The sequence below is a fragment of the Ursus arctos genome, unplaced genomic scaffold (genome assembly GCF_023065955.2).
Source record: "Ursus arctos isolate Adak ecotype North America unplaced genomic scaffold, UrsArc2.0 scaffold_4, whole genome shotgun sequence".
NCBI lineage: Eukaryota > Metazoa > Chordata > Mammalia > Carnivora > Ursidae > Ursus > Ursus arctos.
Genome location: NW_026623056.1, coordinates 17,733,030 through 17,751,180, shown reverse-complemented (window position 1 = coordinate 17,751,180; position 18,151 = coordinate 17,733,030). Strand labels below are relative to the sequence as shown.

Genomic DNA, 18,151 nt, shown 5'->3' with positions numbered 1-18,151 from the left:
TAGCTATGTGACCTTGGTCAAGACATTTAACCTCTCTGAGTCTCAGTGTCCTGCTAGGCAAAATAGGGATAATAATGCCTATCTTTGGGGTTATGAGTTAAATCTCAACAAATCATGATTGTTAGCTTTGCTGGATGGCTATTCTTTTTTTTTTTTAATTAAAAAAATATATTTTAAGTAAACTCTACAGCTCATGCGGGGCTTGAACTCCTGACCCCGAGATCAAGAGTTGCATGCTCTACTGACTGAGCGAGCCAGGCGTCTCCTGGATAGCCATTCTGATCACTAAGATCTTCCAGAAAATTTGCTTAACCCCCCAAAAACCTGAAATTGCAGCCAGGTAAAATCAGATGTCAGCCACATCCACAAAGCAACCATGATGACCTAAAGACGTCGAGGGCTTGAGTATTCCGGATGGGGGCTAAATGGGGCAGCAGGCAATCAGACGCCCTGGGAATCAAGTCGGAATTTTCCTGGGCATGTCTTGGAATCTTGTTCCCCTTTTCACTTCTCGTAGGAGCAACCCTAATAAAAGAGGTTCTGGATCAGTGGGTTTCCCTCCTCCTTTGGAGCCATGTGTAGCAGCCCAGGGTTTGCTGTCTGCCTGGTCCAAGCGAGGCAAGTGCCTGGGTATTAATGGGCCATGAAATGGCAACTCTAGGGCTAACCTTATGCCTTCATGGGACCAACATCTCCCTGAGCCTCCATGCCCTTCTCTGCAAGTCTGAACATGAGATAGCAAATCTGGCTGTCATGGTGGGATCCCCATCTTCCCAAAGCATCATTGACCTTGGGAAGCAAAGAGTGGGGAGGAAGAATAATTCTCTGAACACATGACGCACTCTCACTTACTCAGTAGGAATATACTGAGTGCCTATAAGGTACTACTGCTAGAATTACAGAGAGGAATCCCTTCCCAGCTACTGCTGTAGTGTATTTTCACTTTATTTTTTTTTCTTTTCTTTTTTTTTTTTTTTAAGATTTTATTTATTTATTCGACAGAGATAGAGACAGCCAGCGAGAGAGGGAACATAAGCAGGGGGAGTGGGAGAGGAAGAAGCAGGCTCATAGCGGAGGAGCCTGATGTGGGGCTCAATCCCATAACGCCGGGATCACGTCCTGAGCCAAAGGCAGACGCTTAACCGCTGTGCCACCCAGGTGCCCCTCACTTTATTTTTTTAACCACATGAGACATTACCCAGGCAGTATTTGTATGGATATATCCATATATTTACCACTTTTTTGATTATCACTTTTTCTCTTGCATTTTGTAAATATAGGTAAGTGTGCTGACTAATGACGGGAGAATACCAGAGCATGATAAGAATTCTAAGAGGGAAACCTGACTTAGTCTGAGGGTCAGTGAAGGCCTCCTGGAGGAAATGACATTAAGCCGAAACCTGAAGGATGAGCTGGCAAAGGGGGCAAAGTCAGAGTGTCCAAGTGGGGAGAAGGCCCAGGAACAAGAGACAGCCTGGCAGTGCAGGTGATACGGCATGACTGGGGAAGGCATGAGGGAGGCTGGTGGACGTTACCCAGATTATGGAAGACCTTGTCAGCTCTGGAGGGTCTCTACATGGCCACCTGGTTGGCTTATTCTAAAAGGGCAGGGATTGCAGTGAACCAATCATACTCAGCGGTTGGCCATGACACCTCAGTCAATAAAGTGGGAACACCAGTCCAACTGTGATGCCTAAACGTGACAGCTGGAGACCACTGAATTGTGCCATCACCCAGGCCATCTTTACCAAAAAGAATGGAAAGGAATATTAGAAAATTCAGCCCTGGATCTCTGCAGAGAAACTAGGGAGGAAGAGAACAAGAGACTCAAGTTATGAGGGAGGTTGGGTTTTTAGGAAGTGACCTTCAGGGAAGCAGTTGAGAGTGTCCCTCTCTTACTGTGCTCTCTCCTTGTTTTGCAGTGTATCATTACTTTGTGGACATTATAACTTGGAACAAGAATATAAGAAGAGGGTCCATTACAATCAAATTGAGAGACAAAGCTGGAAACATCACAGAATCCAAAATCAATCAGTAAGTTGGGCTGGGATAGTTTGAAGTTTGCGCTCTCCCTTTTTGTGCACAGAAATTAAATCCCAAATATACCCACTTTCTTATTTACAGGTTTGTACTTGTCTTTGTTCTACAGAAGGTATAAGGGAGCGATTGCTTGTGGTCTTTGATCTTCCAGGCTCTTTACAAATGAAATTGGTACAGAGATTTACTTTCTTTTCTTCTTCCCTTCCTCCTTTCCTTCCCCCCCTTCTCTCCCTTCTTTCTTCTCTCCCTTCCTTCCTTTCTCCCTCTCTCACTCTTCCCTCCCTCCTTCTCCTGCTTCCTTTTTTTAAAACATTTAATTACAAAAGTTATCCTTGCTTGCTGTAAAGGATTTAAACAGTAAAGAAATATATATCATAAAGGGACACCTGGGTGGCTCAGTCAGTTAAGCATCTGCCTTTGGCTCAGGTTCATGATCCCAGGGTCCTGGGATCAAGTCCCGCATCAGGCTCCCAGCTCAGCAGGGAGTCTGCTTCTCCCTCTGTCTGCCGTTCCCCCTGCTTGTGCTCTTTCTCTCCATCTCTCTCTGACAAATAAATTAAAAAAAAAAAAGAAATATATAGCATAAAATATGTAACATAAAAGTGCAAATACTTGCCCCATCCCAACAATCCCACACCTAAAGGCATCCATCCCCACACACATTTCAATTTTTTTGTGAGCTCATAATATACATAAATATAAACATACATATGTATGTTTCTGAAGCTCAGAAAATGTGATTTGCAACAGAAAATTGGAAACACCCTAATGATGTTTAATTAACCTAGTGGTTAATTAAATATCTCATAAAATATTATTTATACATTAATTTATGAAACATTAAATGAAATGCTCTTAATGTGCTAAGTGAAAAATGCAGGATATCAAATTAAAGAAAGTATAAAATTAGTCAGCCAAGGCCAGAAAAATGAAAAAGAAATATGCCTAATATGTTAGATTGTCCCTTAGGTGGTAGGAATATGAGTGCTCTTTTCAGTTCTCTTTACTTTTCTCCTTCTTCAGCTTCTTTTTACTTTCTCTTTTACTTTTATATGATGTTGTATATATATAGTTTACAAATAGTTAATGGTTCTCATCCACTAATTTTATAATCAGGAGAAAGGGGGAAAATAACTCAAAAAACCTTTAAGCAAAGAAATTCGAGGCTCATTTTATTCATTTACTAGGAAACACTTTTTGGGAGTCCTGTTACCTACCAGGCACTTGGGCTGTCTGTTGGCTTCACTCACAGAGAACCAATTGGAATGTCATCTGAAACTGGCAGTCGCCTGTGGGTTCACTCACCTTGTAGATGAATAGAAAAGGTGTGTGTTGGTGGTCTGGAGGTGACTTTTTTTTTTAATGCATCCTTGGATCATAATAATAACAGCCTTTGTTTATTGAACTAGGCACATTACACACGCTGGCTAATGCAGGTCACACTAAAACCCTGTGAGGTGGTATTACTCTCTGTAATTTGTATATAAAGAAACGGAGGCTCAGAGAGACCAAGTGATTGGCCAATACCACACTCCCTTCAATGCGAATATCCCCAAACCCAGTGGGGCTGCATTTTCAGGGAGGGCACGGCTAGGGGGCACATCTTGAATAACCAGCGTCACGCAGTTTATGGGCTGTGCTCTTCAGTAAGGAAGCCGGGAAGAGACCTCATCTGGAGATTCTAAGAAACAGCAGGGGAAATTGTGCAGTTCTATAATGAGAAGTGCTCACTTAACAAAATTTGGTTATTCATGCCAATAACTGGTTACATATTGGCTTTACATGTCTTAGAAATTTTAATTTTATGTAGTAAATTTCTCCCAGCTAGGACTTTCTAAATGTGAAGGTTTTTTCTTGATTAAGATAGAGACCTTAACATCTCTATTTTATTCATGTTTAGTCATTCTTAGTTTAGTCATGTTTGTGAAAAAGTCATCCCCAGTCAGAGAATATACGGGAAAAAAAGGAAATGGTTGTTCTATCACATGGTGATATTATGTCTACTTTTCTCTTTTTTGCAAGGTAAACTTAGTTTTCAGTAGTGTTTTTTACAATTTAAGAAAAGAAAGATAATATCAGAGAATGTGCCCTGAGTTTATTTAGTCTTACCAGACTGTGGGTATAAATGGAGTCACATTCAAGGATATTATCTGCCTGGTGTCTCTCCCTGTATCCACGTCTTGGAGGTATTTCTCTTTTTATTTTTAAACCTTTTTAAAAAATTAAGATACAATTCACATACCATAAAATTCACCCTTTTAAAGTTTACATTTCAGTGGTTTTTAGTATATTCACAAAATATACAAACATTAGTACCATCTAATTCCAGAACATTTTTATCATCTCAAAAATCAACCTCAGGGGCACATGGGTGGCTCAGTCGGTTAAGCGTCTGCCTTCAGCTCGGGTCATGATCCCGGGGTCCTGGGATCGAGCCCTGCATCGGGCTCCCTGCTCAGCAGACAGCCCGCTTCCTCCCCCGCCCCACCTTCTGCTGATCCCCCTGCTTATTCTGTCAAATAAATAAATAAATAATCTTAAAAAAAAAAAAAAACACCCTAAAAACTCAAAAAACAACCCCATACCTATTAGTAATTCCTTGTTCCTCCTTCCTCCTGGTCAACCACTCATCTGCTTTCTATCTCTCTAGATTTACATATTCTGGGTGTGTCACATAAATGAAATCATACAGTATGTGGCCTTTTTGTGCCTGGGGTTTTTTTTTGCTTAGCATGTTTTCAAGATTCTATAGTATGTATCAGTACTTCATTTTTTATGGCCAAATATTCCATGGTATGGATAGACTCCATTTTATTTCGATCCACTGACCTCTGCGTTATGGGTCCAGCCCACTCCCACTCACAACCACTCTTCACACATACCACATTTTATTTATCCTTTTGTCAGTTGATGGACATTTGGGTTGTTTCCACTTTTCTGGCTATTACGTACGAGTAATGCCGCTATGAACATATGTGTACAAGTGTCTGTGTAGACATATGTTTTTCATTTCTCTTGGGTATATACCTAGGCGTGGAATTGCTGGGTCATAGGATAACTATGTATTTCACATTTTCAGGAGCTGCCAAACTGTTTTCCAAAGCAGTTGCACCATTTTACATTCCCACCAGCCATGTGTAAGAGTTCTAATCTCTCCACATCCTTGTCAACAGTTAATATCTGTTTAAATTTTTTTCTTTTTCATTGTGATTAAAAAAACACAAAACATAAAATTTACCAGCTTAATCATTCTGAGTTTAGTAGTGTTAAGTATATTCACACTGTTGTGAAACAGACCTCAGAACTTTTTCATCTTGCAAAACTGAAACTCTATACTCATTCAATAACAGCTCCCATTTCCCCTGTCCCCTAGCCCACAGCAAGCACCATTCTACTGTTTCTATGAATTTGACTACTTTAGCTACCTCATATAAGTGGAATCACACAATATTCATCTTTTTGTGGTTGGCTTATTTCACCTAGCATAATAGCAAGGTTCATTCGTGTTATAGCATGTGACAGGATTTCTCTTGTTTTATAAAGGCTGAGTAATACTCCTTTGTGTGTGTGTATCACATGTTGTGTATATGTCACAGGCATGTCTGTCTTCCTCAGTGTAGCCACTCTAGTGGGCATTCTGTTGCATCTCATTATGGTTTTGACTGCAATTCCCAAATGATTAATAACTTTGAGCGTCTTTCATGTGCTTACTGGCCATTTCTATATGTTTTTTTGAGAAATGTCTATTCAGGTCCTTTATTCATTTTTTCCCTTTTCAATAGACTTCACTTTTCAGAGCAGTTTTATATCCCCAAAATTGAGCAGGAAGTACAGAGATTTCCCAAATACCCTCTTGGCCGTATACACACAGCCTCCCTGACTATCAAAATCTGATAATAGTGTGGTCCACCTGTTCCGACTGACATATTATCATCACCCAAAGTCCATAGTTTACATGAGGGTTCACTGTTGGTGTTGTTCATTCTATGGGTTTGGACAAACATATAAGAACACATCTCTACCATTATAGGATCGTGGAGTAGATCCTGTATAACCCAAAAAGTCCTCTGTGCTCTGCCTATTCTGTCCATCTCTTCCTTCCAACCTTTGGCAACCACTGGTCTTTTTACTGTCTCCACAGTTTTGCCTTTTCCAGAATGTCATGTAGTCAGAATCATATAGTATGTAACCTTTCCAGAGTGGCATCTTTCACTTGGGAATAGGATGTAAGTTTTCTTCATGTTTTTTCGTAACTCGCTAGCTCGTTTCCTTTTAGCACGGAATACTATGCCGTGGTCTGGGTGCATCACAGTTTATTCCATCCTTCTACTGAAAGACATCTTGGCTACTTCCAACTCTTGATAATTCTGAACAAAGCTGCTGTAAACATCTGGGTACAGGGTTTTGTGTGCCTCACTCACTTTAAAATTGGGTTATTTTATGTTGAGTTGCAAGAGTTCCGTATATTCTCTGGACCTGAGTCCTTTATCATTTTAGGTCTCACATCTTATGTCTTTGACCCCTTTTGAGTTCATTTTGAGTTCATTTTTGCATATAAAATGAGGTAGGGGGTCCGACTTCATTCCTTTGCCTGCGGATAGCCAGTTGTCACAGCACTCTTTATTCAAAAACCTATTCTTTCTCTGTGAATGTCTTGACACCCTTGCCTAAATCAATTGACAGTCAATGGAAGGGTTTATTTCTAGACCCAGTTCTCTTCCATTGATCTATATATTTATTCTACTGCGAGTACCACATTGTCACGTAGCTCGCTATAGCATTACTGAAGCTTTCCAACAAATTCTGAAATCAGGAAGTATGAATCCCCCAAGTTTGGTCTTTTTCCTTTCTTTTTTATTTAGAAAGAGTGCATGCTGGGCAGGGGGTTGGTGCGCAGAGGGAGAGAGAGAATCCTAAGCAGGCTCCACGACAGACATGGAGCCCAGTGCAGGGCTTGATCTCAGGACCCTGAACCTGGGCGGAAATCAAGAGATGCGTAATTGACTGAGCCACCCAGGCGCCCCAAGTTTGGTCCTTTTCAAAGCTGTTTGACTCTTCTGGGTTTCTTGAATTTCTATATGGCTTTAAATTAGTTTGTCAGTTTCTGGAGGGAAAAAAAAGGCGGCCGGGATTTTGATATTGTTTCAGCCCCCTGAGGCAGTAGGAGGGTTGTTCACTTAGAATTCATTTTTAGTTCACCCCTTCCCGGAGTCCCCCACTCAGTTCCCCTCCTTGAGTGCCTTTGTTCCCCGTCCTACTGCACTGCAGGGCCATGAAAAAGAAAACCCATCACTAACGTTCAAAAAGGCCAACAAAAGGTGATGTGATTTCAGTATTTCTGCCTTCACATATTTTTTAGGCCTCTCAGTATTCTTTACTTTCCCCTTCGTTTGGTGCCATTTAAAAGGTTTTTAGTTTTGTTTTTGTTTTAATTGTGTCCATCACTAGGAGTTGTTTTCAGGCTGTTCAGTGCACCATCCTACCAGAAACATACATCTGGCTCCTATTAGGGGTCATAACCCGTAGCTCACTGGCTCTCACTCCATTTATTTGGGTATGAACCCAATCCCTTGGGGTGGTGCCTCCCCGAGTATCTCCAGACATCCCTCCAGGTGGAAGAGTGGGTTCCACCTGTACTCGTAGACAGGCTTCTCAGCTCCAGGAAAGTTCTTCCCTCTCCTGCCTTCCGTCTGCCCACGTTGGGTTTTGCCATCTGCAGGTGGCATCACTGTCTCCTGAAGTCCCCGCACGCTCGTAGTTCCACAGCTGCTCCTGGAGAGGGATCCAATTCAGGGTCACTGGCTGCAGTCGGTTATCCTGTCTCTTCAGTCCTCACTGGGAACCTTCCATCTTTCCTTGACTTTCTTGACTTTGACACTTACAGGTCAGTTATTTTCAGAATGTCTTCAGTTTGGGTTTGTCTGATGCTTCCTCGTGATTCCATTCAGACCACGCGTGTCTGGCAGGAGCAGCGCAGAAGCGATGCTATGCTTGGCTCAGCGTATCAGCAGGCCTGCAGCGCTGCTTTATTCCACGAACGTGAATCAGTCCATTAAGGAGGTTTATGCCAAGTTTCTTCACTATCAAGTGACTGTGTTTCCTTTGTATTAATAAGTATGTTGCGGGGAGGTACTTCGAGACCATGCGAATGTTCTATTACTCCTCAAACTTTTACCCACTACTTCGGATGTTTTGTGGTTGAATTGTTACTACGGTGGTTGCTTGGCAAATGGTGATTTTTCTAATTCGTCATTTAGGAAAAGCTTTCTCTTCTCCCCATTTATTTATTCCTTTAGTTGGTTATATCAGTATGGACTCGTGGGTTTTTATTTTGTTAATGGGGACTTATAGTCAGTGACTACCATTATTTATTTATTTTGATATTTAAATTGTCTCAAATCTGGCCAGTGAAGTCTCTTCAAACTGGGTCTGTGCTCTTTTTTTAAACGCATTTTTGACTGTGATGAAAACACATAATGTAAAATTTATTATCTTAATCATTTATACGTATACAGCTCAGTGGTGTTCAGAACATTCACATTGTTGTGCAATAAATATCCACAACCTTTTCATCTTGCAAACTGAAACTCTGTGCCCACTGATCAACAGCTTCCTTTTTCTTCTCCTTCCAGCCTCCGGTAACCACCATCCTACTACCTGTTTCTATGAATTTGATTACTCTAGATACCTTATGTGAATGGAGTCCAACAATATTTATCTTTTTGTGATTGGCTTATCTCATTTAGCATAATGTCCTCAAGGTTTATCCATGTTGTAGCCTATGGCAGAATTTCCTTCCTTTTTATGGCTGAATAATGTTCCATTGGATGTAGATATCACACAGTGTTTATCCATTCAGCCACTGACGGACAGGTGGGTTGCCTGCACCTCGTCTCTTATGAATGATGCTGCTATGAACACCGGTGTGCAGATATCTTTTTGAGACCTTGCTTTCAATTCTTTTGAGCATCTACCCAGAAGCAGAATTGCTGGATCATGAGTAATTCTATTTTTCCTTCTTCAAAGAGACCCCAGGCCCTTTGCTATTGCGGTTGTACCACCTTGCATTCTTAGCAACAGTGCACGACGGTTCCAATTTCTCCATATCCTTGTTAATACTTCTTATTTTTAGGTGTTTTTGTTTTTTGGGGTTTTTTTTAGTAGTAGCCATCCCGATGAGTGTGAAGTGATTCTAGATTCTTTGGAACATCTCCCACCATTGTTTGAGCACTTCCTCACTTTTTGGTACACAGGTTGTTGCAGGCTTGCTTTGCACTCTCCCTGACCTGGCCCTGGAACCAGCATTCTCCTGGAAGCCCCATTCCTTTTAGTGAGGACGGTATTTAGAAACTGAAATCTGGGTACCTTTCAGATTAGCTTTATGTGTGGCACGTTTGTTCTCCACAGGACATACACATGATTCTAGTGAGACTGGGGTGACACACACCCCCTTACCACCCAATTCCCACCTCCAAATTAAGGATTCACTTCTAGAGCAAGCCTCCCATTTCTGCCCAGGGTGGGTCTCCAGGGCCTCCTCCTCCAGCTCCCCAGAGGGACATTGACCCAGCTGAACCTCCCCAGTGGGAGGTTCAATGTGAGATTCCAACCATAGGGAACATCGCATACTTGGGGAAAAGTATCGGAACCTGGGATTTAGCTATCTTATTTGAGAGGCAGGACTGAAAAAAATAAATGCTGAAGCACCACTTCTCAATGAGTAGCTAGCTGAGCTAAAAATATACATATACATCGAGCAATGCAGTTTCATGGAAAGACTGTAACTTTGAACTCAGAAGTGAGTTTGAATCTCTGCACTGGGGCAGAGAAACCCTGTGACCTAGGCGAGTTTAAGCTCTCTAAGCTTCTATTTCCTTGTCTGTAAAATGAAGAATACTCATCTTGAAGAACCTTTTGGGGGAATGGAGACGTGTCACGAGACGAGGATGCTACCTGGTATATGGCAGGTGGGCAGACCTCTCTTGTGCCACAGTATTTCATCATTCCTGGGGCCAGAAGCTTCACTTACACAGTCCTTTGGAATCCAGCAGAACTTTGGGGTCAAGTGGCTACCTGCTTATGAGTGATTTGTAGGCTTCAGAACTGTTTTCTTTCTTTAGCAATCTATATCCACTTAAAAATATTATCTCTTCCTTCCAGTGAGCCTGCAGTATTTCAGAAATACCACCAAGTAAGTCTGCTTGCAAGATTTAATCAAGACTTGGATAAAGTGGCGACCATTTCCTTGGTGTTCTCTACGGGATCTGTAATAGGCCCCAGGTACAAGCTCAGGGTTCTCCGCATGAAGTTAAGGTCACTTGCCCATCCAGAGAGGTAAGCCATTGGCAGGGTTGGACAAGCCTTTGTTTTCCAAAGACGTAATCAGTTCCTGTCCAGTCTGCTTGGTCTGATGTTTTAATAGGACTCCATCGATTAAAATGAAGGAGGGGAGGGGTTTTCCAAAAATAGACTTCATAAAAGCCAGTAGCCCCATAATTCAAGAAAATTTTACTGGTAGACACAACAATAAATGGCCCAATAATCCAAAGAAATAATGTTACATGCTTATATAATTCTTCCTTAATCACTCCACCCATACTCCTTGCAAGTTTTTTTTGTTGTGGAAAAGAGCCTCGTATAATTTGGCAAACACAGAGCCTTATGTAAAACAAGGTACAGAGTAACTGGAATATTTTATTGCATTGATACGGTATGAAAGTACTATCTCGATGTTGAATTTGGTAACTGCACAGAGAATGTCCTTGTCCTTAGGAAATACACATTGAAGTATTAAGGCGTAAGCAGCCTATTCTCAATTGGTTCAGAAAAAATAAGCAACTGTGTGTGTGTGTGTACGGCGGGGACAGAGTCAAACAGGGGGAGAAAGAGCCAAGCTGTGCTGGCATGGCCGCTTTGTGATGAATGCCACTCCACATACAGTCCCAGCGTCCGTCTCTGCACAAGACACAGGTGGACAATGCTGTGAGCAGTCAGTAATTTATGCTTACGAATTCCTTTCTCCTAAAGGTTTAGGGTGCCCTAAAACATTTAATAATACAGGTTTCTTCTAAGAGGACAGTCATTGCGTCTTAAAACGATGGGACTCCTTAATACTTTCTTTTCCTGATCATCAAAGGAATACATGGTGATTTTATAAAATCTGGAAAGTACGAAGGTGTTAAGAAGCAGAACGATATCACCCATCATGTCATTATTCAGAGGCAACAACTGTTCAGGCTTTGGGTTCTTTCTTTCTAACCTCCTACTATTGCTTTAAACCTAGACGAAAATAAATAAATATTTTTTAAAAAACGCACAACAAACCCGATGAAGTTAGGCGGCAGAGAACGTCTTACGCCCTGCTTTCTTACTGCAGAAAACGTCTTACACCCTGCTTTCTTACTGCTGCTGCTGTTGCTCTGCTTATTTACTGTAAGCATTTTCCTATTATGTTAGAAATTATTGCTCCACAATATTAGATCCTAAGGACATAACAGGATTTCTTTTTCTAGAACGGGCTACGTTTACTGCTTGATTGACAAGGATATTCTGTCTCGTGTTTGCAGGCCCCAGTTGTGTCGGTATGATCTTGTACTGATGGAAAACATCGAGACGGTCTTCCAGCCTATCCTGTGCCCCAAGCTGCTGATGTAACGGTTGCTGGGACACACGGGCACCAGTAACCTCAAGAAACCTACAACTGTAGGCTTTTTGAAAGTGTCACCTCAGCCTTTTCCTCAAGGCACAAACCAGTATGAATAAGCAGGGTGTTTTTCCAGCAGCGTCCCATGGATGTCACATTGCAAAATGTCACACGACCTTGGATTATAGAACGGTCCTGGGAAGAGAGCCCCGAAGTAGGGCAAGTCAGAAATAGCCAGGCTCCCAACAGCCCAGCGCCTTGTCTGGGTGCGTCCTGGGGCCTCATTTGTCCCGGCCTGTCAGCTCTGCTGCCAGTCACTCAGGCAGCTCTGCTCAGCGTGGTGGCCAGTTAAGCATCTGGAAGGGAAGGACTGGCTGGAGACCTCGCTGCGGATTCGACCCCGCATTCCCTGTGCCAAACTCCTCCAGGTCCTTGCACGGAGAAAGGAATGGAGCCTGACCTACCTCACAGGGCTATCATGTGGGTTGGGGGGCAAGTCTGTGAAGGGTTCTTTGAAATCCCATGGGTGCCACATCCGTGAGTGGTTTGATAGATGTGAATATGCTTGTATTTATTTTGATATGGCTGGTCTAATATGCAATAAGAGAGCTTTTCCTCCTCAACAAAAGACTCTCTCTCTCGAGCTGTTCACTCTGGGGAGGCAGGAAAGCCACACCTCGCCTTCTCTACAGTGGGTTGGTGGGTGGAGGCAGTGGGGACAGAGGGACAGCACGGGGTGTGTAGGGACTGGGACTAGACAGTAAGCAGATGAGGGAAGAAAGGTAGATGAAGTGGTAGGACAGGCTCACTCACAGTGACCGTGGATGGGGCGAGAGGCAAGAGAGAAAAAGCTTGCTTTTCATATAAGGTAAAGAAGGGTCACTTTCCAGGCAGCCCTCATTTTGAGCAATCCTTCAGAAATGTTCATTTTTCCTCGTTACTGATACAGTCCATGGTTATTGGAAGGAAATTTAGAGAACACATAGGTGCAAAATGAACATACGCTATCTACCATCCACCTGTTGGAGGTCATGGACACTAACCTTTTGGCAAGATGCTAAGTTGCTAAGTTGGATTCCAAGCATACACCGGTGTGCTCCAGTTTGGAAAATTCTTAGGCTGCCCCAGGAGTAGGTACGCTCAGTGAATCTGGAGTGACAACAGCAGCTAAGCCAAGAGGCCCTGGAGGACCAAGGGAGGACCTTCCCTGGGGCCAGAGGCCCAGTGCAGGCACAGAGCCAAAGGGGTGGTACCACCCATGCTGCAGCTGTGGCCACTGCAGGAAGGTTCCTGAGATTCCAGAGTGTCACAGGCCCATAACCTCCTCCTCATCCAGGTGACTACTGCCTTCCGTGAGAACAGCCCTTTAAAAAGAAATGGGATCTTTATTTGATAAACTGTAGGACTGTGTAAATATGTGCCTGTGTGGCACATCTTGTACAGATTTCTGTATGCATCACGCAGAGCCTGAACCTGGGAAGGAATGAGGCTCAGAGATGCTCCTGCCCACTTGGATATCTTCTCACTCTTCGTTCCTCTTCCCACATTTCTCTAGCAACTGTGCACAGAGAGATCAGGGTGCCGAGAGGCCCTGATTTCTTTTTAGAGTTTTACTGGCCCTGTATTTTTTTTTTAATATTTCATTTATTTATTTGAGAGAGAGCAAGAGAGAGAGAGCACAAGCTGAGAGAAGGAGCAGAGGCAAAGGGAGAGGCAGGCTCCCCGCTGAGCAGGGAGTCCGATGTGGGGCTCAATCCCAGGACCCCGGGATTATGAGCCGAGCCAAAGGCAGACACTTAACTGACTGAGTTACCCAGGCACCTCTGGTCCCATATTTTGATTAGCACAGCCATTTCTCTGTCCTCTTTCCCTCACCTGGTAGGCAGGGACCAAAACAGCAAGAAAATGTTGGAATAGCATTGCTATCATCTATGAATTCCTTGCACCAGGAGGTCTCTCTCAGCTGCTTCTGTAGTGTCTCCTAGCACGGTACCTGGCTCCCTGGGGAATGGGTGGATGGGTGGACAAACGGCTGAATGAATGAGTAAAGGAAGGAAGGAAGTTTGTTCACTGGCTGGAGATGAATTTCAATGAGTCTCACGTGACAGTGATTCAGAGAGGTGAGGGCAGGTGTGGCCACTCCCTTCACAGGTTCTCCGAAGGCCCCTGAACTTCCCACTTCTTGCTATCCTTGCCTCTCCTCCCTCCCCTTTGTCAGAGTCTATCTGAATCCCAAATCCAAGATGCAGTTAAATTGCAGTCTACCCACTTCCTTCCCATCTTCATCAATGATCTCCTACTGAGCTTTCCCCCCTTACATTTATTTGTGTGATTATTTGATTAATGTCTGTCTGCTCCGTTAGACTGCTCTGCAAGGCAGGGCCCAGGAGCCTGATGTGGCGCCTACAACGTAGTCTGTGCTCAGGACATATTGAATGAACACCCATCATGATCTTCTGAGTCCTATGGAACCACGTTCAGTTGTAAGAGCTCCCTCCACTCCCAGCCATTGCCCATTTCCATGGAGGCCACACCCTTCTCTGCCTTAGCCTTCTTTCCCAGCACTTCTTTATTATTGTTTCCATTCTCTCTAGAAAGCCACTATCCATGTCCCAGGCTCCCCGGGGAAAAGAGAGAGGTTGGCCCTTTTTTCACTCCTCTTTAGAACTTTCCAGATGGTATTGACACCATTCTTCAGCAAAACCACCAGCCCTGAAGGCAAGGAAATTTTGCTCTCCTCCACTTCCCCATTTTAGCATTGGCTAAAACCCTCCAGGCCCCTCCAGCATTCCTGGATGACTCAGCTGTGGTTCAAAGTCCCTCCTTGCTTTGCACAACAGCCTTCTGCCACTGACTCTGCACATCATCACTGCTTTTATTATGCCGCATTGTACTGCATTTCTGTGTCTGTACCCCCCCTGAGACTGTGAGCACGGCAAGAGCAGCTGGGGCTTATTTGTTGCCCTAGCAGCGCAGTGTGAGGCACAGAGCAAGTACTCGATAAATGTCTGCTGAACAGAATGGAGTGGATTCATCTTTACGACTTGAGGGAGTCACCTCCATTTGGATTTAGACATCAACACACTTAACTGTGTTAATTCCCAAACCCTAAATTTGGAACCTCTCATCCTTGGACCTCTGCCCCATACTCTCAATCCTGCAAAACCCTAGCTTAGCCAAGAGGACTCTGAATGCCAGTAACAGAAATCTACTCATACTAATGCAAATTTTACTAGAGAGAGGATTTGTGGAAACCCAAGAGCTCAATCATCAGCCTTCAGGAAGGGCAGGGATGGGGCAGCCCCCAGCCTTTAGCAAAAGAGTTCACGGGCCTTTATTGACCCCGTGCTGTACTTTGAGTCTCTCTGACTCGGCTTGGCTCCCTCACAGGGCAGCTGTGGACCACTGGGATCATTGGTACCACCGTGTCCCCAGCTATTCAATCACTAGGTGGCCCAATTCCAAAATCCGGGGAGCGGAAGCAGCACTTAGGTCCTCCTCTTGGGGAAGGTGTCCATCCTGTTCTAATCCGTCATGGCTCGAATGGGGTCGGGAAGCTAAATTCTGTGGTTCTCGAGCTACTCCTTTCAATTGCTTTGTGCAGATCCGATCCAGCCAATAAAGGAGCTTCAGTGCTATGGACAAAGCCTCGGTGAGCGCCTGGCTAATCCACTGGAACCTCTCGCCTTTTCTTCCCTCCCACCTCCCTGAGCCCCCGGCACCTACCTGCTTCTCGGTCCAGCGTGCATCCCTGGGCGGGAGTTACTGTTCTTCGTCAGGCTGCCGGGGCGTATGCTGTAATAAATAAATGGGCTCAACAGAGGCTGGTGTAGACGCCAGGTGGTGCTCCAGCTGGTTAGAATTCGTGCTGCAGGTGCTGGGTCAGGGAGGCGGATCAGCGTGGAGGGGGATGGGAGTGAGGCGCACAGTTCAAGCCTTCTTCCCCAAGCAGACGGTTGAGCCGGAGGAATCAGCACAGTGGGGAGGGTCAGGCAGCGAGCAGTGGCTTGGGCAGTGCGCCTGCAGGAGATCAGGTCTGCACTCCAGAAAGAGCTCTGTCAAAGGTCTCTCACCCCTACAGGTTGGCGGAACCCCACAATCCTCGGCGGCCTGCTGGGTTTTCGCCTGGACGCCGCCCCGCACCCTGCTTCCTGTTCTAAGCGGCTTCCTGGGCCCTGGGGAGGCTCCTCCCCCTCACCGACAGCCCCGAGGGAGCCATCTTGTTCCCTCAGTTCCACGACGTCCTTACCAGGCTTCTCATCTCCGGCCTCTCAAGAAGGTAGCGTAGGGTACGAGGTGAGGCTCCGGTGTGTGGCCGCCGCCGACTTCACTCGTCCGAGGCTTCCCTTTCCTGGGCTGTGAAGTGGGGCCGTTAGGAGCCCCTGCTTCTCCAGCGACGTTACGTGGAATCAAGGCAGTCATGCATTCACATAAAATGCTTCCTGTGGGGTCGAGCGTACTAAGTAGTCGGAGACTGTCAGCGCTGTTCCTTTCCAAAGTCTCATGGTCTGGCAGAAATTCTCCCCCACCCTGGTTTCGACTCTCTAAACGGATGATCTCCGACCCAAATGCAGTTGGAGCTCTGGATTTTCACCCGCTCGTGGAGACGCACTGCAGGGCAGAGGGAAGAGCAGGGGCTCAGGAGGGGCAGTCAGGGGCTTGCGTCTTCGTTAGCAGTCAGAGCTGTGGCCTTCAGCACTCGAGAGCGCCTTCCTCGGAACACCTGCTCACCGTGCACTCATAAGTGGGTTCATGATACTCGCTTCTCTGGAGACTAACCTTTGCCATATCTACTCCCCCAGAGCATCTGTTCTCCTCTAAAATGAGAAAACTCTCCATGCTGTGCCCCAACCAGAGGGAAAGTCAAGTCCTTGAGAGTAGAAGCCTTGCCTTCTTGTTCACTACTGTTCCTTGCCCCAGCACACACTCCTGGGGCACAGGCTCAATAATGTTAGCAATAATGTTAGTTTTTCATTTACTTTCTCTCCTCCTGTATTCCTCTGACTTCTCAAAATCAGCATGCACCCATCCAAACAACAAATCATTTCCTCACTAGACCTGACCCATTAATTTAACAAACATTTGTTAAGTGCTGTTATAAGCCAAGCACAGGCCTAAGGGCTGGGACAGACAAAAGATAGATGAGACATCTCATTTCTAGAAATGTTTACTGTTGACTGGGGAGATGGGTAATGACACAGTATTTGTAATAATAGGAATACAGACACCTCACAGGGAACCCCAAGCACAGAGACGGAACAACCTTTCCGACTGTGGGAGCTGGAGAAGGCTTCTCAGAGGCGGTGACAGTTGCCCTGGGTGGTTATGAGAGAGTAGCAAGTTTTCAGGCAGAGATGGCCCAAGAGAGGGAAGAGCGTTGTAAAGACATGAACTACCATGGTGTGTGCTCAGCTGGGATGGAGGCTTTGAACGAATGGAGGGCTGGGACCATTTCCCCACATTTTCTAAATGGAAAATTTCAAATATATAGGGAAATAGAATGGTGCAAAATCCTCCTGCACGTGCCCATCAGCCAGCTTCAATATGACCAATTCAATGGCCAATCTTGTTTGATTTCTGTCCCCACCCACTAAACTCCCATTCCATTATTTTGATGCAAATCCCAGACACTGAATCATTTCATTCATAAATACTTCAGTATTTTGAAAAGGTAAAGCATATCCCTTTTTCTTTTTATAGATATATCATAGTATACTCTAACAATGTGACTTGTTTGTTCGCTGTTCATCCCTGCTATGTCTGTGGCAACTCCACTGTATCAGGATATACAGAGTTGACTCCCTCTTTTTAAGGAAGCTACTTAGTGTTCCTTTTGTGAATATACCACAATTAACCTCACTAGTCCCCAGCTGATGGGCATTTAGGTTGTTCCCAATCTCTTAATACCAAACAAAGCTGAGAGAATACCCTGGAACATATATCTTTGCCTGTGACCGCATCTATAGGTTAAATTCCTGGATGTGGAATTGCTAGGACCCAGTACATTTCAAATTCTGACAGGTGCTCCCTTTTTAGCCCAAAAGGTGCTTTGAATGATATGACAAGGATACTTTCTCTCTGTCATCTAGGCTTGTGGCATTATGGAGTCCTCTCTGCTTCTTCTCCATGTAATCAGTCATATGTCCTCCCAACTCAGCTCCTCCTCGTGTGTCCATCCTCTTCCCTTCAACTTCACTGCTGTGGTCCTGGCTCATCCTGCATCCTTTCTTACTAGGAGAGTTGCAACTACCAACTCAGAACGTATTCTAATCATCTGCCAGAGCAAACATCCTAAAACAGGAACGAAATCATTCTCGTTTGAACACCTCTGTTGCTGTCTCACCATGCACAATATTGAAAAATCCAGCTCCCGAGCCTGCCTTCCAATGCTTTCCAATTTGTCTCCAACTTCTCATTTCTCATATAGTTTAGGCTTCACGAAACTGGACTCTGGTGTCTTACTTGGGC

General features: G+C 44.6%; 1 protein-coding gene across 1 annotated transcript in view; it reads left to right on the top strand.

Annotated features, from left to right (window-relative positions):
* The window catches only part of LIPH (lipase H), a 45,794-nt gene extending 30,289 nt beyond the window's left edge, over positions 1 to 15,505 (top strand). Inside the window, exons 8-10 of the mRNA XM_026497293.4 lie at positions 1,923 to 2,034; positions 10,201 to 10,374; positions 11,607 to 15,505. Of these exons, the coding sequence (XP_026353078.1) occupies positions 1,923 to 2,034; positions 10,201 to 10,374; positions 11,607 to 11,694 (374 nt within the window). The 3' untranslated portion in view covers positions 11,695 to 15,505. The remainder of the gene's footprint in view (positions 1 to 1,922; positions 2,035 to 10,200; positions 10,375 to 11,606) is intronic.
* The last annotated feature ends 2,646 nt before the right edge of the window (positions 15,506 to 18,151 follow it).